General features: G+C 44.8%; 1 protein-coding gene across 1 annotated transcript in view; it reads right to left on the bottom strand.

Annotated features, from left to right (window-relative positions):
- Positions 1–5,768: 5,768 nt before the first annotated feature.
- Positions 5,769–26,146, bottom strand: part of Kcnj6 (potassium voltage-gated channel subfamily J member 6) — a 242,189-nt gene continuing 221,811 nt past the window's right edge. The window contains exons 4-5 of the mRNA XM_028752521.1: positions 19,837–20,124; positions 5,769–6,363 (exon numbers count right to left, since the gene is read on the bottom strand). Of these exons, the coding sequence (XP_028608354.1) occupies positions 6,359–6,363; positions 19,837–20,124 (293 nt within the window). The 3' untranslated portion in view covers positions 5,769–6,358. The remainder of the gene's footprint in view (positions 6,364–19,836; positions 20,125–26,146) is intronic.

The following is a 26,146-nucleotide window of genomic DNA, read 5'->3' as shown; positions in this document are numbered from 1 at the left end:
TAGGCAAGCCTACGGGGGCATTTTCTTGATTGTTGACTGGTGTGGGTGGTCCCAGTTCACTGTGGGTAGGATCACTCCTAGGTTTGTGGTCTTGGGTTCTATAAGAAAGCAGGCTGAGCAAGTTAGTAAGCAGCACTCCTCCATGGCCTCTGCATCAGCTCCTGCCTCCAGGTTCCTGCCCTGCTTGAGTGTCTGCCTTGACTTCCCTCAGTGATGGACTGTGGTGGAAGCATGAACTGAAGTAAACTGTTTCTTGCTCAAGTTACACTGGTCACTGTGCTTTCTCACTGCAATAGAAACCTTAATTAAGACCAGTCACTGAGTTCATGGAGCCCAGAGTTCAGAGTGCCCCACAACCATATTGGTAATGAGAGTTGGTGCTTTCTTTGATGTCTTCTTAAATACAAAGTGTACATATACTGGGTCATATCCAAAAGTTTAACATGTAGCAGATTCTGACTTTCAATTCAGTATTACAATTGTGTGGTTCTAATTGTAACCAATGCCATTCTGGACTAGCTACTTTAATAGTCTCTAGTTACTTAGCGAGAAAGTGAGACTTATGTTGCAGGATGATAGCATTAGGCCAGGTATGCAGAAAGAGTGCCCCATACCTATCACAAACACACTCATGTGTGCAGTGTCTGTTTGCTGTGGTGGTGTTTGTCCTATGATACAGCCATAGCCCATGAAAAGGAGATGCCATCCAATTCCAAGAAATCTCTAAAAGTGGAAAAATGATGGTTTTTAAAGACTAGCTAAGTGGGAAAGAAATAAGACCTATGACACATTTCCTACCTTAAGATACATTAAGACCCAACAAGCCTGCTTTGTCCTAGGTTTACCTAAGCAATGTCTATCATGTCTTTGGGATTCCCTTGAGCCTGGTCTTCCAGGGTCTCTTCTTGGGACACGGTTACCTCAACATTTTGACAGAAAATAGAATACAAGAGTTGTGGTTGAAAGAGGCCATAACCCAAGCAACTGGCAGGGAAAGCCATAATCGTGAGGGAAGGTCACCAGTGTGTTGTGTGTGGCGGGGAAGCCCTCACTGCTCTTGAGTGGACCCTTGGTCCCCACCTGGTGGTACTGTTTTGAGAGTTGGCTGAAACTTTGAGAGGTGGAGCTTGACTAGGAAAGCAGGTCCCAGAGGGTGTGTCTTCAAAGGTTAGTTGACACTCTGCTGGTTCCTCCTGGCTTGAGGCTAATGCCCCACAACTAGCTTCTTTCTGCTTCTTGTTCAGTGAGCCGAGAAGCCGCCATCACTCCTTGCACCCTGATCCTCTGTTTCAGCACAGGCCCAGAATCTACAGAGCCCAGGAATACCGACAGAAACATCTGACAACAGACGCTAACACAAATTGTGCCCTGTAAGCAGTTTATGTCAGGGAGCATCAAGTCTGATTGGTGCATTAGGATGTTTGTGCTGGCGGGAGAGGACTGAAGTGAGGAGGCTCACCCCAGCATCACCCACAGGGGGTGCTTCCTGTGAATCCCTCGACTGTGCTCTTTGGAGTCCCTCTCGGTGTAATGTCTATCCCTTTCGCGCAGCCCCACGTGGGTGGTGAACGTGGGAACGCTTACCTTTGTGAGTCATACGTTGAAGAATGCCTTCGTCACAGAGTGAGGAGCGCCTAGGGACTCATTTCACAGACCTTCCCCACAAAGCTTGCCTTGGTGCTGGGAGCTGCTGTGTTTTGTCAAAATGTCAGACACTGGTAGAATGAATGGCTGTCTGCTGAAAGTGGGCGGGGTCGGGGGCAGGGTGGTGGGGGGCACTAGGTAAGTAATAGTTTCTGGCTGGCAGAGTGAGGTGTTCGCAGTTTAATGCATTAGTGAAGGCGGCGATGGGAGTGAGTGTCTCTGGAGTATTTCATCACCCACTATTGAAAGAGGGAAGCAGGCAGGGAGCCCTGGGCATTCCAGTACACGATGCTGAAGAGGCACAGGCAGGGAGATCACAAAACAGAGACGAAAATATGGGGAGTGGGGCACCGCACGATTAGGGAACTGCCCTTGGATTCTGGGTGCAAGCTCTCACATTTTGAATGACCCCCGTGGCAGCTCATAATGCTTTAAGAAGAATTTGCTCTCCTGCCGGAAGAGGAGGATGACATCTTTGGACGAAGATTTTGTATATATATAAATATAAAAGAAACCGAGGCCATATCAAATTATTCTTTTATTGTTCCAGTCAAAAAAAGAGGAACGCCTCAATATGTAAACAGTTTCCCTAACACAGCGAGTTCTTAAATATATATATTTTTTATTCTAAAAAAATTTGGCATTGTAGAGATTTCTCAATACATAATTTGTGCTTTCGCATCAAGCATGCTTTCGCCTTGTCCGTGCGCAGACATACTTGGATTGAGTAGAGGGAGTTACAAAAGGACCGAAAGGTGGATCAGGAGCCAAACCAGGACTGGAGCTCTGCCTGGCTTTCATTTTTTAAAAAGCTTGGTGCGGAGGTCGGCAGCAATGACTTCAGAAGCAGGGATCAGCTACTTTACTGCGAAGAAATCTGAAGCCTCGACGGGAGATTTGGGGGAAGATGTTTCTCCCTATGTTTTCTTGTCATCTCTAGAAGATCATTGGTTTTGCTTAAAGCTACGGTGAATGTTCCAGTATTCTCAGCATATGAATCTGCTGGGCTCATAATCAACTATTACATGACACGGAAATTCCACTTTTTCCTGTTTGTTTTCTTTTTCAGACTCACTGAGTTATTTTGGAGTGCTTGACGGTTGTGTCAAGGGCATCTCGCCTCGGCTCGGTGGAGACTGTTCTTTTGTTCGACATTAAGAGTTAGGAGCTATTTTGACATCGTGATGGCTTTAATAAGCTGCAGTCTGTATTCCTCCACCTTCAGTTCAGAAACTTCTACAATTTAGCACCAGTTTTCACTATTTTTACCAAGTCTCCTAGGAAGCCACCTTTGTAGACTAGCCTAGACACTGTCCCCTGGTCATCTACAGCCATGTCTTTATGTCTCTAGATGGCTCCTCTCTATGGCACGGCTTTCCCCTGGATCTCTTCCTTCCAAAGCCCACCCAGGCCTTAGTAATATCAGGATCTACCCCTTCCTGCCACAGGATACTACTGCTTACTGTCCGCACAGAGCTTGCCTTGCTGTCATTAAATTCCAGGCAATTGGTTCTAGCTGTACTTCTGGATTAACTAGCCATATCCCTAAAACTAGACTGACTTTCTTCGTGAGTAATGTGGGTGTTAGCATTTGCTCACAGGGATTTGCGTGCTCACTCAGTAAGAATTGATGACCGTAGGGTGGTAGCTTGTGAGGACAATAGAAGATGTTACTACTTATTAGTGTCCCTAGAAGACCTTGGTCACTGAGCAGCAAGCAACCACCAAGTGTCTGTAACCACCATGCAGGAACCTCCAAGAAACCCTTGCATGGAGTTGTGTTCTTGTCTAGTTTTAGCAAGTGTTTGGATTGTTTAGAACAAAAATATGTGGTTTTTGCTCTCAGTTGTGAACCTGAGGACTGCCTCAAACCCGAACATGAAAACATTATTTCTCTGCAGGACATAAGCATTTTATTAAAATCTCAAGTTCCTAGGACAATCCCTGGGAACAGAATTGAAGATTAAGTTTATTTGTGCTTCTGGATTTTTTTGGGTAGGGGGATTAATGTTTGTTTATAACATCTTAAAATTGAAATTTAATTTTAATTTTATGTGTATATGTGCATGTCTGTGTGAGTTTATGCCACTTTGGGTGTCTGAGAATGTCAGAAGAGGGTGTTAGTTCTCTGGAGCTGGGGTTACTTGTGAGCTGCCCAGTGTGGATGCTGGGAGCCACACTTGAATCCTGGTAGAGCAGTGGGCATTCTTAACTGCTGAGGGGCAGCTTGAAGCTCCTGTCCTTGGGTCCTTGGTGTTCTCTGGATTAGATTCTGGTGGGGACCTCATGACACCTCAACTTTAAAATCTAGTTCCCTGGTTTCCTCCTTAACAAGTCTGTGTGACAGTTTGGTGAGACCTTCATGGCACACCACAGGTAAGTAAGTACCTCCAGACCAGACTCAGTCTTATCCTGTGTTTCATAGGACCGTGATGAGAGGACGTTGAAGATTTGGTGCTGATAAAATTGAATTAGTGGATTTTCAAGAATATGTTTTTTTTTTTTTTTCTGTCCTAGGAAATAGTTTAAGAAAAAGCGTCTTTTCTCAGTCACAGCAAGAGTCTGGCCCCTTACTGGGAGAAGAAGATACAGTCATTATTTTAAACTAAAAGTGAAAAGAATTCCCTTTTTGTGCTTTGGGCAAATAACTAAAACAGGGCAGAAAATAAAGTGATTCTGTTAATGTGTGTCACGGCCAAAATAGAGAAGGGCCGTAGAATATTCTTAAGGCCTAAGCTTCTCCTTTATGGTGTATTTGGTTTAGTACCAACATAGTGTCGGCGAATCCCTACATGCGTGTTTCCAGGGAGGCAGAGCTAGCATTGTATTGAATGCAGCTTGCAAATACCATGCTGGCATTGGATTATTTATGTAAAATTACTTTTATTCATGGTTATCTGTGGTAGAATGCACACATGTATTCAAGTGCAATGGACACCATACAGGAGCTTCCTGACACAGGTGCCAGGAATCAAACTCTGGTCCCTTGCTAGAGCGGTGAATGTTGTTAAAAACCTGAGCCATCTCTTCTGTTCCCTGGATGACTTTTTCATTTAATGTGCAGCTGTGTGTTTATTTTACATCCATGTTGCTAACCTTCCGTGAAGTGTTCTTGTATTGTGGAGGAGGTCACCGTGTCTTAACAAAGTGCCACCAACTTGCCTGGCTGCCACCTGGGTTTATGTGGTAGGAAGTGGGAGAGGAATGTGGTTGGTGGAGGATTGCTGGACACAGGGGTGTTTTGGGAAAGTAAATTTCACTTTTACAAACAAAGGAAGAATTTTAAAAGTTGGAAGTTAAAAGGCTGACTCAATTAGGGACCATCAGACGTGAACTGATGAGTTGTAACTAGGAGTGCTTGTCAGAATCACAGAGACAGGAGGGGTGGGTGTGAGACACAGAGACAGGTGGGGTGGAGGGTCAAACACAGAGACATGCGCGGTGAGGTCAAACAGGGACAAACATAAAGACAGGAACTGTGGGGTCAAACATAGAGACAGGCAAGGCGGGGTCAAACATTTGCTGGAAAAATGAGGACCTGATCATCAGGTGACTAATTCTTCTCAAAGTCACAGAAAGCATTCACTAAGATGCTTCATTCCGGGCCATCAGACACACCAAACCACATTAAAACTACACAAACTCTACAGTGTTCCCTTGCTAGAAATCAGCCAGAGAGAGAGAGAGAGAGAGAGAGAGAGAGAGAAAGAGAGAGCTGGGGCATCTCTAAACACTTTAAGATTAAACAACACAATCCTCAGTAACGTGTGTAGAAGAAATCTCAGGAGAAAATTTAAAAATAGACGTTGAACTCAGTGAGGATGAAACCACAGTTAGACACGAAGAGGAAACAGCCTGAGAGACAATCCATAGCATCGAATGAGTCGAGCAGAAGGAAATCTGAGACCAGTCACGTGACTCTGCAGGAGTGAATTAAATCCGGAAATAAGGACATAAGGATGAGGACACAGACTGACGGAATTTAAAACAGGAAGGCCACTAAAAAAGTCGGTGGAGTCAAGAACCAGTTCTCTGAGATAAAATAATTACATTTCTATTTGTGTAGGGAGAGAGAGAGAGAGAAAGAAAGAGAGATAGAGAGAGAGAGAGAGAGAGCGCGCACTAGCACTGCAGAAATGTCAGAGAACACAACAACAGACCCTGTGGCCATAGAAAGGACCCCAAAGGGCGTGTCCACACTTCTCTTCGTGGGGAAAGTACAGTCATTACTAGAAACATACAGTCTATCAAAACTCACATTAGAAGAAAGAGGTAACTCGAAAGGTCTATACATTAGAGACTTCAAAGGTTTGTTTACTTTTATTTATGTGCACGAGTCTGGATGCCTGCGTGAGCTCATGTGCATCCCACACGTGCAGTAGCCTGTGGGAGCCGGAAGCCGGAAGAAGGTGCCAGGCCCCTCGGCACTGGAGTTCTAGGTGATTGTGAGCCACCACGCGTGCACTGGGAACTGAACCCAGGCTGTCTGTAAGGACAATAAGCCATCTTAACCGCTGCGTCATCTCTCCAGCCCCGACTTTAAGTAAATTATTCATGACCTTCCCAACCAGAAAGCACTAGGTCCAGATGGGTTGGGTTCATTGTGGTGAATTCTTCCAAGCAGTTAAGGAGGAAAACATATCAATTCTCTGTAATGTCTTTCAGAGGATGAAATTAGAAGAAATACTTCTCGATCCACACTAGGAGCCCAGCATCACCCTAAGAACAAATGAGGAGAAGATACTTCAGTAAATGAAATCAACATGCCATAGCTCCCACGAACACAGATCCAGACAGCCGCAGCAATAAGCCACTCACAACCTGAATCTAACAATGCTTAAAGGAAACACACACCATGACCAAGTGGGAGATGCCAGATAAGAAAGGCAGTTCAACATTCAAAAAACAAATTCCTATAATCCAGATTAGTGGGCAGAGTAATAAAAATTATATGTGATAATATCAAAAGATATAGAAAGAAAACTGGGAAAAAAAAACAAGCCAAACAGCCATTCAGTATAAAAGCCCCCAGTAAGTAGCATATTAGCTGAAATCAGGCAACTGTGTGATCTTTTTAAGAATTTTTTCTTAAACTTAATAATTTGCCCTTAAGGCTAGTCTATGTTGTTCTGCGATTTTATGGACTGTTTTTCAACTGTGAAATGTCTCGTTGGTTACGTTTACACCTTTTATTCTTTTGTCTGGAGAGCACATCTTGGCCTCTGGTCCATTTGCAGTTATTAATAAAGCTGTCACAGACAACACAAGGTTCTCCGGGAAGTATGGGTAGAGTGACATTTCCTGAACTAGGGGAGCAGTACTCAAAACTTCTTTTGGTTCATTTCTCTTAACTGTCAGAAACTTGTTTTCTGTTCAGACCTAGATCAGGAACTACTGCTTTTTGAACATGATTCTAGAAGTCAGATGATGCAGTAAGACAAGAAAAGTTAACTAAGAAGATCGGAAGGGAGGAAAAGGTTATCACTTATAGATGACATGCTCACCTCTAGAAAATCTTCAAGAATTGACAAAAACCTTTTTTTTTTGGGGGGGGGGGGGAGAAGAGGGACAAGGTTTCTCCGTGTAACTCTGGATGTCCTGGAACTTGCTTAGTAAACCAGACTGGCCTTGAACTCATATAGATCCCCCTGCCTCTGCCTCCCCAGGGCTGGGACTAAAGGCATGTGCCACCACACTTGGCCAAACAATATTTAAAAAAAATAGATAAAGATTTTATATGCAAATTAGTATGCAAAAACCAATTGGTTCCTTATATACCAGCAATGAGCAATTAGAATCTGAAATTAAAAAAAAATGAACATTTAAATTAGCACCTCCTCAAATGAAATACTTGGGTGTAAGTCTTGTGAAGTATGTGAACAATCTCCATGAGGAAAACTATAACAGGTGAAAGATCCAAAGAATCAAGAAAGGACATCCTGGGTTCATGGGACGGAAGAACCAGCATTGTAGAGGTGTTGTCTCTTCTCCACTTGATCTTTGGAGTCAAGACGATACCAATCCAAAGTCGAGCAGATTACTTTGTGGATATCAGCTCTCTAAATAGTTTGTAAGAGAAACAAAAGACCTGGAATAGGCGAACTTGACCATTCACTGCTGAAGAAATAGTGAGAAAATAGAGGACTGACTGACAGACATTGCTGAGGCTCACTGCTAGTCCTATCCATGGAGATGGTGTGGTTCCATGGAGACGGTGTGGTCCCATGGAGACGGCATGGTTCCATGGAGACAGCATGGTTCCGAGGAAATTGCACGGTATTGGTAACAGAGTAGGCAAACAGACCAAGAATCCAACTAGAGAGCACAGACACAGGCCACACAACTGAGTGTTCGGCCTGTACAGGACAGAGGCTACCTTCTGACAAAGGAGAAAAGGCTTCCTTTCATCAAATAGTAGTGGAGCTTAGTTAGACACACCAAGAACAAGATTAAAAACTAATCTGGACACAAGCTTCACACCATTCACAAAACATCATTGTCGACCCCAGGGAACAGGTAAAATGTCAAAGCTCCCAGGACACAGGAGAAAGTACGGACGAATCTGGGGGTAACCCAGTGATGGTGTCTTAGATTAAGCTTCAAAGGTGTGGTCAGTGAGGGATGATTGCCAGGCTGAATATTGTTGAAAGAAGAAACTTCTGCAGAGCAAATAAGAACAGCCAGCAAAGAGGAAGCATTTGCAAAAGATGTGGCTAATGAAGACCAGGTATCCAAAATATAAAAAAAGACTTTTCAGTTCAAGAACAGGAAAATGAACAACCCACCTACATCAGAGTGGACAAAAGATCTGAACAGAGACACTCCAACATGACAATCTACAGACAGATGGGAAGTATCTGAAAAGATGCTTGTTCCCATAGTGATCTGCATGGCACATAGCTGTAACATCCCATGCCACCCCTCTCAGAAAGGCACAAATCTGAAAACAGTGACACCACCACACACCAGGGGAAAGCAAACAGAGCCCTCATTCATTCCCGAAAGAATGAAAAATAAAAAGAGTACAGCCACCATGGAAGACCGTTCATCAATTTTCAAAGGAAATATCTCACCAGACAATTTAGCTATCATGATTCCTGGTATTTGCCCAATCAGTCAAAGGCTTATTTCCATATAAAAACCTCCCACAAATGCCTTTAGCAGTTTTATCTCATAAAACGTAGGCCAAGATGCCATTAAGTAAGTAAATGGTTAATAATCTCTGGTACATCCAGAAAGAGGAACATTGTTTAGTGATGGAAAATGAATGAGACATTGGAGGAACTTTAAATGCTTACTACCAACAGAAAGAATACAAATTCAGAAGGCTTTTCCCGGGGTGACCCTGGCCACAGTCTAGTCTGTAAGAGGGAAAACTGTGCAGACTGAGAAAAACCAGTAGCTGTTAGGACGGGAAAGTCGGTGGACTGCAGGGGAGCTGAGGGGCAGCTCACCTGCTCCACGTGACATGAAACGGTGGAAATCTGTCCTTACACATTTGGTCAGACACATTCAATGTCCATGGTCAAGGATGAGCCCTGACGTCACTGATTGTGGGTAATGATGGTGTATTGGGGTAAAGTTATAAATAGCAACAAATGTACAGTGGTTCTGTCTGGTCGGTCACGGGGGAGACTGGCAGGGGAAGGGGCATGTGCTTTCTGCTTTTCTGTAAACTGAAAGTGTCTCTAAAACAAAATAGAACTTATCCCTTCAGAAAGAGGAAGCTTTGAGAGAGATTCAGTGATGCAGTTAAGACCACATAGCTCATCTTGGGGCAGACCCACGCTCCCGTCTTCAATAAGACACCGAGGAAGGGTTCTTATGACTCGTTGCGTGTGTGCGAGGAGGTGGGATGGTCATCGATTTGTAAGATCATTTAAAAGCTAATGCCACTATGATAGTAGGAGAGGGGTTCCTCATTTATATTTAGTCTTCCAGAGTCCTTTTCTTGGATTACTTCTTTTATTTTAAGTGTGTGTGTGTGTATGTGTGTGCGTGTGAACATAGGTGCAGTTTCCTGCAGAGGTCAGAACTGTCATGTTCCCCTGGAGTTACAGGTAGTTATGAGATGCCTAACCTGGTTGCCTGGAACCAAACTTGGCACCTCTGCAAGAGCGATAAGTTCTCTTAGCTGCCGAGCTCCCTCCAGCCCCAGTCTTCTGAAAATTGTGGATTTGGTCACACCTATTTGGGAGGTTATAAGAGTGTGGTCTGTGTTTATGTGTTTATACACACGCGTTTATGAGTGGCTAGTGTATATTTTCCAGTTTGAGTGTTAGTTACAAAGGTCAGGGAACACCCCACCACACTGTGTAGCATTCAGAGGGTTCTTCGTTTCTTTAGAACAGAGATGAGTAGAGGGAGAGTTGTAAATTGGAGGGAGTGTGTGGTAAAAAGCCAGGAGTCTTGATGCCTGCTAGAAACCAGATGGGAGCAAGTCCTACAGTGTGATGTTTGGGTTGTGGAAAATTCCCATTTCTCCTCCAATGTCCCTGAAGACACACCAGGTGAGCTTTGTTCAGCCTGGGCGTGCATCCGAGATCTGGGCATCCTGGGCATGTGTCTGAGATCTGAATACAAATGTGTCTCTGTGCAAGCAGACCCTCACCCCACACCTTCTTTATCTTAAGCACCGCTGGCTCTCAGCCTTCTGCCTTTGCCCTGGGGTTGCTATGGAGTTACTGTCTAGCTGACTTTCTCTCTGACATGTACGCTGAACACTTCAGTGCTCAAGTCTCCTTTGCTGTGTCAATATGCAGGAGCCTATTCCCAGGGTCAAAGCCAGATGGGAAATGGCAAGTTCAAGAAGAAATAGAATTCTGAGAGCTCTGAATGCTGGATAAAAATGAGAATCTTTAACTTAAAATAGGATTTTCAACCAATAACTGTTTTTTTTAGTTGTGTGTGTATGTGTGTGTGTGTGTGTGTGCATGTGTATATGTATGTGTATGTGTGTGTATGTGTGTGTGTATATGTCTGTGTGTGTGTGTATGTGTATGTGTGTGTGAGTGTTTGGCAAAGACTCATATAGCTCAGGATGGCCTTGAACTCCCTATGGAGTTAAGGATGACCTTGAATTACTCTGATCTTCCTCCACCTACCTCCTAAGTGCTAGGATTACAGGCGCGTGCTACTATAACCAGCAATTATGAATAAAATGTGTTTATATTGCTTGTAATTGAACCATTATTTGCTTTTGGCCAGTCCTAATTTGGCAGACAATGTTTACTTATTGATTAAGAAAATGGAAACTCGGGCTGGAGAGATGGCTCAGCGGTTAAGAGCACTGACTGCTCTTCCAGAGGTCCTGAGTTCAAATCCCAGCAACCACATGGTGGCTCACAACCATCTGTAATGAGATTCGATGCCCTCTTCTGGTGTGTCTGAAGACAGCTACAGTGTACTCATAAATAAAGTAAAAAAAAAAAAAAAAAAAGAAAATGGAAACTCTTTGGACATCTGTTATATTGGATACCATGACTATAGTTTCTGAAGTTTTAAAAAGATGTATGTATGTGTGTGTGTGTGTGCAAAGAGTGGTCCATGCTCACAGATGGAGGGTTGCCATGACAGCAGCTGACAGCACCTCCTGTGTAGCGGGCATCTCAGAATGCTGAGTGTTTCCCCAGAGCACAGTTTGTACAGTCTGTGGGCAGAGGAAAGACCGCTTTGACAATATGGGCACATGTTTGGGTCACTCCAGAACCTGTGCATGGGAGCTTACTGTTGCCTCTGATTTTAGAGGAGGTGTTCAGGGCTGAATGAAGATATGCAAGACTTTCCTAGGAATGCTGTCTAGATAATCACAGGTTACAAAGGATGGGAAGACAGGAAGATCTAGCCTGGCAAGTCCACCTATTCCTTCAGCAGGAGACCTCCCTTGACCCTGCTCTGGTCATTTGCCAGGTTGGGGTCATAGATGTCCAGATACTAGTAGTAAGCTCGAGGTGTCTGACGGCAGGATCCAGATATTCTAAGTGTTTGATCTCAGGGGTCAAACCTCATCAAGTGGGCGGCAGAGTTAGTGATGAGAGGTGGGACTCTCAGGTAACAGGCTGCACATGTGGCCACTGCTCAAGGATGAGGCTTAACGACTGTCCCCTGTGCCAGCTTTATTAAGGAAAGGTGTGTGGATGCTTGGACCTAGGTGGGAGTCATATTGGTTGTAAGGTGGGTTCCAAAAGATCAGCTCTGAGACTTGCTTAGACAGAGAGGCCAGGTTCAACTACCCAGAAAGGTGACTGTGTTACCTTAAATAATTGGCTTCCTGTCCTCACACCATTGCGAGACCCCATAGTGACCCCTTCTAAGGCAAGAAGAATTTGATATCTAATGTGAAAAGAAACACAAAAACCACAGAGATAATCCTCATGGTGAAGCCACAACTTCTGCCTTACACTTACATCCTTTTACCTTTAGTATTTTATTGGATTTACATATGACTGGTACCTAACAGACTTTAGAGGTTTAAATTCATTCCTGACCCAGAAGGTGCTCTGTGGAATTAAGAATGACTCCCAGATTCAGCTATTAAAACCAAGGACATGATGAAATCTGCAGGCAAATGGATGGAACTAGAAAATATCATCCTGAGTGAGGTAAACCCAGACCCAAAAGGACATGCATGGTATGTACTCACTTATAGTTATTAAGTGGATATTAGCTGTAAAGTACAGGATACCCACAATACACTCCACAGACCCAAAGAAACTAAGTAACGAGGAGGGCCCAAGGGTGGATGTTTGAATCTTTCTCAGAAGGGGAAACAAAATAGTCATTGGAGGTGGGTGGAGGGAGGGAACTGGGTGGGAGAGGGGATGGGGAGGGGAATGAAGGTGAGGGTGGCTGGGGTCAGGTGTAGGGAGAGCCAGGCAGAGCAAGAGGGCTGGGAGAGCAAATGGAGGGCTGGGGAGCACCTCTAGGACAACAGACAGACAATCAAGCAAGCAAAAGAAAAATGCCTCCTAGGTACTCTTAAAAGTTCAAAGACCTCAGAAAACACGTCTGTGGTGTCATTGTCTGGATGTTGGAGAAACAGACCCTGTGTGGGGATTCTGAGAGGCCTCAGAGGTGGGCACTTGCCAAACTGAGCAGGGGAGGGGTTGGTCTCACAGGCAGAGGGACAGAGAGAGGATGCCAGGCTGGATCTGAGGGCAGTGTTCTTCCTTCTCTGAGGATGCTGACTGAAGAACCCAGAGGTTCCCATGGAACAAAGCTGCTTGGAATCTGAGACTCTAGTGCCAGGTGACCTGTTGTTTGTATTTATGAATGTAAATCTAGCACTGGAATGCTCTGAAGGGCCTCTGGCCTCAACTTGAGTCTGATCTTAGACTCCTGGGACTTCCTGTGGGCCTCTTGCTCCTTTGGATAAACACACTATGAGCGTTGTATAAAATTTAGAAGCCCTGATGACTGTCATGTTAGGTTCACTAGTGCTTGTTGGTAGCGGATATTTACATTGCCTGAGAAAAACAGCCCTTCATATAGATTGGCTACGTTGATATCACAGTTTTAGTGGTGAGTGTTAGTACAGTGGGCACTGAGCCTTGATCTTGTGATAGTCGGCAGTCGGCTAGATGAAGGAACCTGTTCTGCCTCTGAAACCGAGACCTCTTGACTCTGGGGTCATTGCTGTTTGCCAACCACACACACCCCAGGATCCAAGCGGAGGGGCAGGAGAGTCTAAAAGAACATTATAGATTTTTGACAAGGACCAACCAATTTTGTTCTCCACCAGCAGGAGCACATGCGTGAGCTAACCTTGTAATAGTAAAGCATTAGTTTCCTTTCCCTTGGGCTTCCCCACACATGAATAGGTGGGCGCATGAAGCTTTCTTTGGCTAAGGCATGAGGCCAAGTAGAAGTTTGGCTCCTTTTACATTTAATTAAGTGTCATGGTGTTGGACTTTGAGGCTGTGTAAGCTGGCCATTTCTTCTAAGTGGCTGAGGAGTTGTAAGAGTTCTGTATGGTTTCTGTGACGGATAGCCTCACCTACTTAGAGATGTGGGACCACATGGATGCTTCTCTGTCAACAGCACAATGTACAATAATTTGCCGCAAAATATTTTCTTTTTCATCTAATTTCCTGGAAAGCATGCATAAGAGAACTTGCTATCTTTGCTCTCTCAAATATAATTGATAAGATGAAGAGCCAAATTTAGCTGACTGGTATGAGAAATGCTTCCTTAGACCAAAAATAAACCAAGTTTGTGACTCTAAACAATGCCACTTAATAATGGTGCATCTAAACCTCCTGTCATAGGGATTGGTCTGTTTTGCAGTCAACAATGATATAGCAACCTTGTTCTGTTTCCCCCAGGCTTCCAGAGGCCTCTTAGGTTTCCAGGGAAGGACAGTTGGCTATCTGCATGCTCAGGGCCAGAGAGAGTCAGGGCCAATGTAAGGAAACAGCGACTGTAGTTCCTGGGTCCTTTGCACCACAGACTAATCCCGAGTTCCAGACTAGAGGAAACAGCAGGAGTGCATGATTCACCTCAGCAGCCTGGTCCTTCTCCTGCACACTGCCAATCTCACTTGAGCAGATGCCAGCAGGCTGAACAGTCTGTAGAACTGAAAGCCCACAGGCAAGAAGCCATATTCAGATGGTGGGCCAGGAACTTTCATGTCTTTATTACTCATTAATGAGTAGTTTTATTCTAGCGACTTCCTAGGTGGACACTGAATCTCAGAAGGCTGTGTAGGAGAGATAAGCCTTTTCTCTGAGCACGCTGTATGTATGACCTACTCTCCGAAACCATACTGTGTTCTGCTGTAACAGAACTATTAGTGAACTCCAGGAGATCTGGGGTGGGGAAAGAGGTCATTCTCTGACATTCCCAGGTGCCTGTGAGACTAGTTTAATTCTTGACAGTACTGATACACATGCAATGGTTAGTATTAGTAAGTACAGACTTTGCTGACCATACAACCTCTCTTGCAGTTGCTCAGATCTCCTAGGACAGAGTCCGAGCAGTCACAGGCAATGCATGCACAGATTGGGTGTGCTGTGTTCCAATGAAACCATTTATGGATCAGAGTTTGAATTGTCACTTTCTTTTGAGGGTCTCATGTAGCTCAGACTAATCTCAAACTCTCCACACAGCTGAGGATGACCTTGGACTCACTTTCCTGCCTTTATTTCCAAAATGGGCCTGTGCTAACATGCTTTATTTATGAAGAGATAAAGACCAAACTTAGGGCTTTGTGTAAACCAGGCAAACACTCTCCTAACCAAGTTCCATCCCTGGCCCCTGAGATCTGACTTTTACATGTCCCCCAGATATTCTTGGTTTGTTTTCCTCCCAACCAGTTATAAACATAAAGTTTAGCATCAACTTCAAAGAGTGTAATAACAGTAAGGCTGTTTTTAGCAGATGGGCGAGCCAAAGTTTTCATAATAAAAAAACACCCCGTGCTCACATCCTTGTGATCTGGGTTTGAGACCAGGGCCTGTCATTTACTGGCCAGGACCTTTGTTAAGGTTAGTCAACTTGCCCGAAGTCTACATCTCCAATTATACAGATGTTGAGAATACTTAACCTCTTGTGGGGGGGGGGGTAAGGGCTCCATGGGATCGTGTGTGGGAGTGTTCTGCATTTACAATGTCAGGTAAAATATTGTTTTATTGTTAGGTATGCACAGTCAAAAGTGTACATATTGTTCACAACCCTTACTAACCTTCCAACAGTCTTCACGTCTATGTGACATTTTGAATCTTAAGTCCCCTCTGAGACGCTTTGAGTACATTCTAAGGTACTAAGTAAGTCTAAGTACCCTCTGAGGGTACACAGACTGGGAAGAGGGTGACTTTACTCAAGTAAAAGGTAATATTTTCTTAAAATACAGTTGGGACATACAGTCTAACTCAGGATAGTGTTCTTTAACTATAGTGTTGTAATATCCATCAATTATGCAATTTTGCTCATCATTTTCAATTTTATAGCTATTTGTTGAAATGAAGTGGTAGAAACGAGTACATTGGAATAACGTTGGTCACACATATAGGTCGTTTCTCCTGAAGCTGCCTTCTCGGCTTCCTCTAGAGCATGTCTGAAGTCAGAGAAAGAAATGACAAGGTGACTCTTGCTAAGTTGTGTTGGTAGTGAGTGTCTAGCCTTTCACGATTTCTCTCAGCTAAGGATATGGTGATTTGGAGTGTGCTGAAGGGCTCTTCCAGGGCATCTGAGTATTCCCTCCTGTACACTCGGTCAAACAGTCTCCAGATACTCCAAGACACCAGAGATTCAACCAGGAAAGCAACAGGTGGGGGAAGAAAGCTAGAAACTGGAACATCTTGGGCTTTAAAATGTAGCCATAATTAAATTACAAATTAAAGTATAAAGAAAAAAACAGACCTGTCAGAGTCCTATTTTGGTTAAACCTGTAAGAGAAAAGTTGTGCTTAAGATATCTTGATACAGTAACTAGGTTACTCAGATACTAAATTAAATCAGTGGGTCTGGAATGAAAGAGAGAGCAAAAGAGAGGGAGAGACAAGGAGGGAGTGCGGGAAGAGAGGGTTCTACCTCATGGAGCAACTACACCCAACATGGAGGACCTGAAAGGGATGAGCCAGTAATCTATGGTGGCAGTTCTAACATGTCAACACAGGCATGCCATCTGCCAAGGGGACGACCGCAAACCATCAGGTGTATCGATGACATACCATCAATCTCCTATAGGGGAGCTAATGGAGGGGGGTGTCAGTAGAAGAAGGGTGTCTTCTGCCCTATCCTTCCAGACGAACCTTCTCTTTCCTCAAGGAGCTAGAGTGACTGTAGTCTGGGGTCAACTGTAGTGGCTGTTACCCTTGAGCTCAAGGTACTTGTCTGATGTGTGGATTTCACTGTGCTTTGCAGGGGAAAATGACTCACAGATAACAACCAATCAGCCCGAAAACTTAAGGAGGGGGAGGGAGGGGAAGAGGGAGGGGAGGGGAAGGGGTAGAGGAGGCCGAGAGACCTCTCCAATGGTTATGAGTCTTGGTGCATTAGTAGGCTATGCATTTTTACAACATTTTATCTACTGGTGGAGATACTGTGGGGACAGTGACTGGGGATTGTGGACTGGGAACGGGAGACATTAGGGTCCCTTTTGTTGAATTATCTTAATGAAAAAACCCCATTGACTACTTGCTGCTTAGAAAATTCAGTCATAATGACCTTTCAAATTTTAACAGTTGACAACAAAATACACTGTTGAACCTTTTTCTTAGTAACTGTAGAAAAATAGACACGTTTGATAAGGACATTCTAATAAAAGGTCCTTTAGGAATGCCTCCTTTAAAGATTCTCAGCTCATGTTACCAACAGGACTGAGTTCCACCTGCGTCACCAACCACAGTGACATCAAGAAGATGAGAGTCAGGGAGGGACCATCAGAGTGCCCTGCTGAGAGAGACTGGTGTTACCCAGGCCTATCATCCCATGGTACAAGAAGCCACCGACCTCAACCCATCAATGGGGACTCCTTTGTCCTTCAGACCTCATCGATAGATTTTAAAGGGCCCAACAAGTCTTCCAGGAGCTAAGTCAGAAGATCGTTTGTAGACTTTCTCCATCTTGCTTTGTGCTACACAGGCCCTGTCTTGGGCTGCTGCCGATTAGTGCCCCAAAGCAGGGCAGCACAAGGTCGGGCTATGGGACCTCCGTAGCCTCTGGGGAATTGTGTCACGATCCCTCCTCCATCACCTCCAGCTTAGCGTGCGCAGGGGAATGCACAGCTCCATCCATAAGTAACCAATGCCAAAAGGAAATGCTGGCAGGCAAGGGGGGCAGGCCACAGCCAATAGCTTTGTTTTCTGGAGAACAGAATAGTTTTTCAAGAATCTTGTTTTCCAAGAAACGATTGTTTGGGTGGCAAGATCTCTGCAGAGGGTGAGGAACAACCCAGATGTTGGATGGAAGAGCCACTTCCCATAATTCCTGGGGCACCTCTCTTGCAAGCAAGGTCCCGAGACTACAGCAAAGCCCTGTGCAGCCTGGTGGGGGGTGGGGCTGGAGGGGTACGGGGAACTGCTAGTTTGATCTCTCTGACCTCAACAGTACTGAGTCTCAAACTGAGCACATCTGAGGGAGCTGAGATAAATTTAGATTTACTCGATGTGTATTTATGATGGGCAATGGTGTTTAGAAACAGTTTATGAATGCAAAAAGCAACAAGAAAGATCGGTTACAGTGAGAAATCTCCACCTGCCCCCAAGCTCTCACTTAAGACTCTCTTCCTAGACTTCCTTTTCCCCTGTCGTTTTGAATTTAGATTATTACATGTGTTGCCTTCTTTCCTTCCTTCTCCCTCCTTCCTTCCTTCCTTCCTTCCTTCCTTCCTTCCTTCCTTCCTTCCTTCCTTCCAGATTAAAATGAGATAGAGCTGTTTGACTGTTGTTGATGCTTGCTTGTGCTCTTGATTGAGAGACACAGGTTACATTTTCAATTAGTGGCACGCTCTCACACCCTGGAGAGCTTTGTGAGTTGCCACAAAGACTGTTCTCTATTCTTTGTGTATCAAATTCTGGTTGTTTCACAATAATGATAGCAACAATGATGGTAGAAGATAAAAAAATCCCAATGTAAGAAAAGATAAGGGTGGGGCCCAGAGATAGGGCGGGGCCTGGGGACAGGTTGGAGCCTAAAGACAGGGTAGGTCCCAGAGACAGGGCGGAGCCCAGGGGCAAGGCGGGGCCCAGGAATAGGGCAGAAAAGGGCAGGACCCAAGGACAGGGCGGGGCACTGGGACAGGGCGGGGCACTGGGACAGGGCGGGCCCCTGGGCTAGGTGGTCTAGACGAAGTGAGAGGACAGGAAGCTGGCAGTGCAATACTGTCATTTCACCCACAGGGCCTTCCTGAATGCCATGGCCTTACCCCCAAGTCTTCTGCCGACTAGACAGCTCCACGGACAGCCTGCAGTTTCTCGTGACTACATAGAAGATCAATCAATGCTTTCACAGAAAGGTTTTTTTAAACTGCTATACTCCATGTTCACGGGAAATGTCATGTGAGGCTGTGCTAGAGTCCCGTGCCTGGTAGAGCCTTCCAAGGGTGCTCAGAGAGACCCTCATTATCTATAAACAATGACACCCGCTTTGTAAATGTGTCATGGTATCTCAGCACTTTGGATGGTGGATCTGACATCTATTACACCTCCAGACTGTCCCCAGCCCTATGGCTTATTAGAGTCAACATAAGGATGACAAGGGAACAGAGAGATGCCCTGACAACTGTCAGCCTGGGACCTGGAACAAAGGCCATGCATTTAGAGGGCCAGCAGTCAAAGGGATCAAAATAATCAGAAGATTCAGATATCAAAACAGGTATGCCTACTGTACATTGGGAATCTTTTCTCTTCTTATTTCTAAAGTTATAAATCTAAAGCTACATGAATGATATGTCTATGTACATTAATTATTAGGATTTCTGCTCCATAGTACCTTGTGCATGCTGGGTTTGTTTCTACTTGCCAAAAGAAAATAATTCCATAGGGCAGATCTATGTACAGTGGTCTATCCTTAGCTCACCTGGGTCCTGTACTGTCAGTGTCTGTATGGTCAAGTACCCACCCTGTGCTAGGTGAGACGGACTAGGCTCTGTAAAACTGAGGGGCTTCTCTGCATGACCTGTGGCCATGGTAAACAGGTCATGTACTTTGTGACACTCGGTAAAACTCTGACAGCTCTTTTGAGTGATTTGTATTGGATAATAAAGTGGATTAAATGTAGCTAAGTCTGTTCTGTTAGCGGGCTTGGGCACAATGAAGGTATCTTGTACCTTAACCAAATCCCTGTCTGCTTGTCCATCTGAACATCTGAGAGGGGCAGGTAGGTATTTTACACCTTGAAGATTTGTTTTCTGGAAATGCCAAAATTAAATATAAACAAATCAAGATCAAAGTAAGAGGAAACAGAAAAGAAGGAAATGGGAGACAAAGAGGAGTCATATCTGAGGGGGGAGGCTGACCCAGCTTGGCCTTCAAGGAAGGGGTCATGTCTGAGGGAGGAGGCTGATCCAGCTGGGCCTATAAGGACTGGTCATGTCTGAGGGAGGAGGCTGACCCAGCTGGGCCTATAAGGATTGGTCATGTCTGAGAGGGGAGGCTGACCCAGCTGGGCCTATAAGGATTGGTCATGTCTGAGAGGGGAGGCTGACCCAGCTGGACCTATACTTTGGACTCATTCTCTAGGTTTGCCACATCACCGTTCCTCTCTGTCAGTTCTTCCGGGTTCTTCTCTTCCTCTTCTGTCTCCAGTTCTGCATGTTGGTTCAGTTTGCTGGACACAGACCAACTCAGGGGCAGCTCTGCCCGGTTAGCCAGCTCGGCTAGCTCTTTGGCACTAAGGGACGGGGTGCTGGTCTCATAGGTCTCATGGAAGCTGTTGTAGTCAACTTCGTAGAACCCGTCTTCCAGCGTTAGAACAGGTGTGAACCGGTAACCCCACAAGATCTCACTGGTGATGTAAGAGCTTCGAGCTTGACATGTCATTCCTGTGGAGAGGAGAAAACTGGTTTTAGGATGCATGCTTGGGCGTCCTAAGGCCAAGGAGACTTGGGGACCTGACCAGAGCTGTTATGGGCAGATATTTATGCTGTACTGTGACCAGAACTGGAGGGTGACAGCTATGGAGCTGTCTTTCACATTGTAGACATATGCCATGAGATTCCAGGACTTCCTGAAACTGGCAAACTGAGTTCAATCCCCCAAATCCCATGTAAAGATAGGAGATTACTAACTCCATAAAATTATCACATACACGGTGGCAATGCATCCTCCCCGCAAACAATTCACCCCCCCCATGGACATTAATAAAACAAATCAAGAAAATTATAACTTCTTAAAGTGCAGCCACAAAAGGGAACATTTATATCACATTCCCAAGGCTCAGAGACCATTACAGAAGATGTGGCAGAAAGACTGTAAGAGCCAGTGGTTCATGGAAGACTGGGACAGACTCTCCTGGACATGATATAACTGTTACAGCTATGAATGCACTGCAGCTATGGCTGTCTGCACATGATCAAGCTAGTTGATACCCTAGCATGGAGTGTGTACTGGCAGGTTTTATGTGTCAACTTGGCACAAGCTGGAGTTATCACAGAGAAAGGCGCCTCCCTTGAGGAAATGCCTCCATGAGATCCAGCTATAAGGAATTTTCTCAATTAGTGATCAAGCGGGGGGGGGGGCATTGTGGGAGTGTCATCCCTGGGCTGGCAGTCTTGGGTTCTATAAGAAAGCAAGCTGAGCAAGCCAGGGGAAGCAAACCAGTAAGTAACATCCCTCCATGGCCTCTGCATCAGCTCCTGCTTCCTGACCTGCTTGAGTTCCAGTCCTGACTTCCTTTGGTGATGAACAGCAATGTGGAAGTGTAAGCTGAATAAATCCTTTCCTCCCTAACTTGCTTCTTGGTCATGATGTTTTGTGCAGGAATAGAATCCCCGACTAAGATAGAGTGGTATGGGCTCATGAGCTTCCACTCCTGACTGAGGGGTTATGGAGAGTTGATAGCTGTGGGGTGAGGACGAGTTAGTTTTCTTCAAGGGGGTGGCTCCAAGTGGGGTGATCATATTCTAGTGGATAGCCCCACAAGCAGAAGTAATGGCAGAATAAATTGAGTTGATGAATTATTAAGGGAAGAAGAAGAAGGAGGAGGCGGAGGAGGAGAAGGAGGAGAAGAAGAAGGAGAAGAAGAAGAAGGAGAAGAAGGAGAAGAAGAAGGAGAAGAAGACATGAGATGAGTTGATGGTGAGTAAGGAGGATCTGAGAGGAGTTAAGGAAGGAGTTGGTGCTGAATATGATCAAAATACATTGTATGGCATTCTCAAAGAATTAATGAAAATGTTTCCTGCTGAATCACAAACAAAACAATTATGAAAGATAAAAGACATGTAACAGGCCCCCAGATCTTAGCACAACTGATTCAACTCAGGCTGTAAAACTCGGCACAGCATATAGACAAGAACACCTGTCAAAATAAAAACAAAGACCTAATCCATCAAAGTCCGTAGTTCTAGGGAAGCCTCTATGTGTACTAACCTTGCTTTTCGGCTTCTGTAGTTCTGTTTCTGACTAAACGGGTGGAGTATCTGGATATTCCACAACAACCAGTTTTCAAAATATTGAAAGAAAAAAAATATTGTCAACCAAGAATTCTATATCCAGCAAAACTACCCTTCACAAAATGAAGGAGAAATGAAGACATTCATTGAGTAGAATTGGAAATGATTCATTGTTATCAGTTCTGTGCTACACCGAATCATGAAGGGAAACAAAAGGACTCTGGGTGGCGGCTTAAATCCACACAAAGAGACAGATGCTGGTGTAAAGAACTATGAAGGAAAATACACTTTTTTCCTAAAGTATAATTTTGTGTTGACTACATTCTACAGTAACAATTCTGTTTTATTATATAGTATACCATAGTTTATATAATAAACTGATTCAAGAGTGTACAGTCCACACCTCCTCATGGCCTGGGAAGGCTTTGTTCTGGTTCTGCAGCTTTCACACCTGCACAGGCAGACCCAGTCATGTCTGCAGGGGCTTTCACACCTGCACAGGCAGACCCAGTCGTGTCCACAGACATTCTTGGTTATCATTGAATTTGGACCACTGCTGTCCCCAACAATCAAAAATCGACAGAGGATCTGAAACATTCTCCTACTAGCTCTTTATATCTGATCTGAAATCAAATGGCAGGAAAACCACAAAACAGAACTAAACGTCTACTCAGCAGAGGCAGGCAACTCACATCAGACATACATCCAGCAGAAGAAGTCCATGCATGCATGTGTGTGTGTGTATGTATGTATGTGTGTGTATGTATGTATGCATACGTAAGCATTAATAATTAAGGAGGTAAGAATTTGAGGGGGTGGTGGCATGGTAGGAGATGCAAGGGGGAAGAGAGAAGGGTTGAAATGAAGTAAGCACCATATTTATTCTGCACCTTAGTTTTTGAGACAGGATCTCTTACTGAACCTGGAGCTCACCAGGGATCCTTTGGGTAGACTGTCTGGCCAGCAATCCCCAGGGATCCTTTCGTCTCTGCTTCCCTCCGTTGGAATTATTTTATTTTATGTGACTTCTGGGGACTGAATTCAGTCCTCAGCCTCGTGCAGGAAGCACTTTACCGACAACCATCTTCCCAGTCTATTTTTTGTAAAACTCATTTAATCTTACAATCTCTTCACTGAGAACTTTTCTGAGTCACTCCTCTAGATTCTTGGGTGTTTTAAACACGGGAACGGCCCATCTTTTGGTATCCAAGTTATTCCTAGATAAAGCCACAGGGATGAGCCACGCAAGGCTTGCTCCATCTAGGACCCAGGAAGACACACAGACAGGTAGCTAAAGAATCGGTACTAAAACACCGGCCAACCCTGCATGGTTTAAATTTAGCAGCAAAGCCCTATTTTTAGATTCAGTGAGGAGTTAAAATGGGAGAGGCAGAATAGAGGATGATGAAAGGCATTCATCCTGAGAAGCCCCTCGGGGCATAGCCAGAGGGCGAAGCAACAGACAAATAATGGATCAGATCTGCCAAGAGAGTAAGACTGCAATAAAATAAAGCACCTCACTTCGGAATAATGTAAAATATATCTTCATTGCCGGCATTGCAAAACAAAGAGGGACTCCTCACAGACACTGCTTTGCCATTTCACTTCAGAGATCAGGCTGTGTGACAGCTTGCTCGCCTTTCCCTCAGCGTCTCCTGCTGGCCCCAGGAAGAACTGCACTCAAAGAGCAGGCATGGCTGTGCTGGAATCTCAGCACCTGGCTTACAGATTGGCAGATTGGTGTTGGTGACTTAAGGAGCCCACTGGCTGATGGGAGCAGGGCGGTGTGGTCTAATATAACACAAGGATGTGAACATCGCTGAATCTGGTCATGAAAGGACAAGCCCTGCTTTATGCTCAGGCTCAGAGTTCCTTCAATGCACAACACGCTTCCCACAACACTAAACTGGGAGTGGCTGGCTTACGACTATGTAGAAACAAATTGAAATGTATGTCTTAAGAATGACCCAAGGAGAGATGGCTCAGCGGTTAAGAGCACTGACTGCTCTTCCAGAGGTCCTGAGTTCAGTTCCCAGCAACCACATGGTGACTCACATCGATCTGTAATGGGATCCGATGCCCTCTTCTGGTGTGTTTGAAGACAGCTATAGTGTACTCACATGAATAAAATAAATAAATAATTCTTAAAAAAAAAAAAAAGAATGACCCAAGGAGCTGGCAGTGAGTGGTGGCTTTAAGCCCAGCATCTGGGAGTCAGAGGCAGGCAGATCTCTATAAGTTTGAGGCCATCTTATTCTACAAAGTAAGTTCCAGGACAGCTAAGGCTATCCAGAGAAGCCTTGTCTTGAAAAATAAAAAACCAAACCAAACCCTCAAACCAACCAAACAAAAAGGACCCAAGGAAAGGCGTTTCACACCTTCATTGTTGGTCTTGCTAAAGTAATTGGTACGTTCAAAATTTAAATACTGAATCAAGTAATAAGTATTATTTCTGAATGTCGCTGTATCCCAGGAGCCGGATGCAATGAACTGATGTTCCACATCTGGGCTGAGGATTCTAAGGAATGATTGACAGCCCGATTGCGGAGAGTTGGAATGCTGCATATTAAAGACCAAATCATCTCTGGCTATCTCTGTCTCGGTAATAGCCAATTATTTCCAGCCTCTTTATTGATTACTTACAACTTTGTGGCTATTCGATAAAACTTTTGGAATGTATTGATTTATCAGGACACTAGCTTCTACAAACTCAAAAGCTAAGAACATTTTAGGTTTCCCTGCTTTACAGATCCTCTCCCTGTCTGTTTCTCACCAGTGTGCTTGGTTGATGCTTTGATTTACAGCTGGTTTTTAAACATTCTTTAAAGTTCCTATTTCTACTTCCATGGTGGTACATGCCAGTCAAGGAAGCTTGAATCCAGATTCCTGAGCTGTGGTTGCTCAGGAGGAGCTATGGCTTAATCCCTTGGAGATGAGCTGTGTTTTGCAGGCATGGGTCATCACTTCTTTGTGACAGCCTCCTGAGTAGATGTTACAGCCATCTCTAGCCTACGGTGAGCAGACTAAACAGAAAGAGGAGAAGCATAGCGCTATAGGATCAATGATGGGATTCTGTAAAGGTTTATATGCTCAGCCCAGGGAGTGGCGCTATTAGAAGGTGTGGCCCTGCTGGTGTAGGTGTGACCTTGTTGGAGTTAGGTGTGTCACTGTGGGCATGGGCTTTAAGACCCTCATCCTAGCTTCCTGGAAGTCAGTATTCTGCTAGCAGCCTTCAGATGAAGATGAACTCTCAGCTCTGCCTGCACCATGCCTGCCTGGATGCTGCCATGCTCCCGCCTTGATGATAATGGACTGAATCTCTGAACCTGTAAGCCAGCCCCAATTAAATGTTGTCCTTATAAGAGTTGCCTTGGTCATGGTGTCTGTTCACAGCAGCAAAACCCTAACTAAGACAGTTTCTAAACTTCATGTCTTGAAACCCTGAGTGTATATGGAGTTTGGACTGGTCTACTATCTTTGTCATTTCTTCAATAGAGGAAAAGGCCAAACATGGTGGCACATGTTTATAATACTAGCATTTGGGAGGTGGAAGTAGGAGGGTCGAGTTCAAGGTCATTCTACATGCTGAATATCAGGCTAGCCTGGGCTACATGAGATGAGACCCTATTTTAAAAACAAATGGGGGGGGGGGGAGAAGGGACAGGACACTAGAGTGTGGGCAATCCTCTTCCTCTGGCAGACATACCAAGAAGAGGCCATGTGTGGACACCCAGAAGACCATTGTTCACAAGCCAGGGACAGAGCCTGCCCAGGGGCTGCTGCTGCTGGGGCCCAACTCTCAGACTCCTGGCTTCAAGAGCTAAGAAGAGCCTGCTACCAGTCCCCCTGGCTGTGGAGCTTCGCTCTGGCCATCTGCCCATCACAGTGTGGGGAACCTGGGTTCTTATCTGGGAAACTCGGCTCCAGAGCCTGTGGTATTTCCATACATTCTTCTACTTTTGAAGACAGGGACTGTGTGCTAATTTTGGTTTATGTAACTCTTACAGCATCCTACGCTTCAGGGTTTATAACACAGATGCCAAACTAATATATATTATATGAAATAAAGTAAGGTACATATGAATGGTGCAGGAACAGTCATGGTGGTAACTGTGCAGCCCACCCACCCCTGCCCACTGTTTGCTCTGTGAGATTCTTCCAAGTTTCCCCCGAGCCTCTCTCCACCCTTCCCTTGCCTTCCACACAAGGTTTGCATCTTCTACCAAGGTTGGGGGTGCTCACTGCCACCCTCAGGAAACTGCTTAGAAACACCAAAGCAATATTTATCTTTGTTTGTACTGCTTGTGTATGTGGGGTGTGTGTGTTTGTGAATGTGTAGAGTGTGTGTGTGTGTGTTTATGTGGTGTCTATGTTTGTGTGTATGTGGAATGTGTGTGGTGTGTGTTTGTGTGTGTGGAGTGTGTATGTGTGTGCAAGTGTAAATGTGTGTGTG

Source organism: Grammomys surdaster, unplaced genomic scaffold, assembly GCF_004785775.1.
Source record: "Grammomys surdaster isolate TR1022 unplaced genomic scaffold, NIH_TR_1.0 125925, whole genome shotgun sequence".
NCBI classification, from domain to species: domain Eukaryota; kingdom Metazoa; phylum Chordata; class Mammalia; order Rodentia; family Muridae; genus Grammomys; species Grammomys surdaster.
This window is presented reverse-complemented; position numbering and strand designations above follow the sequence as displayed.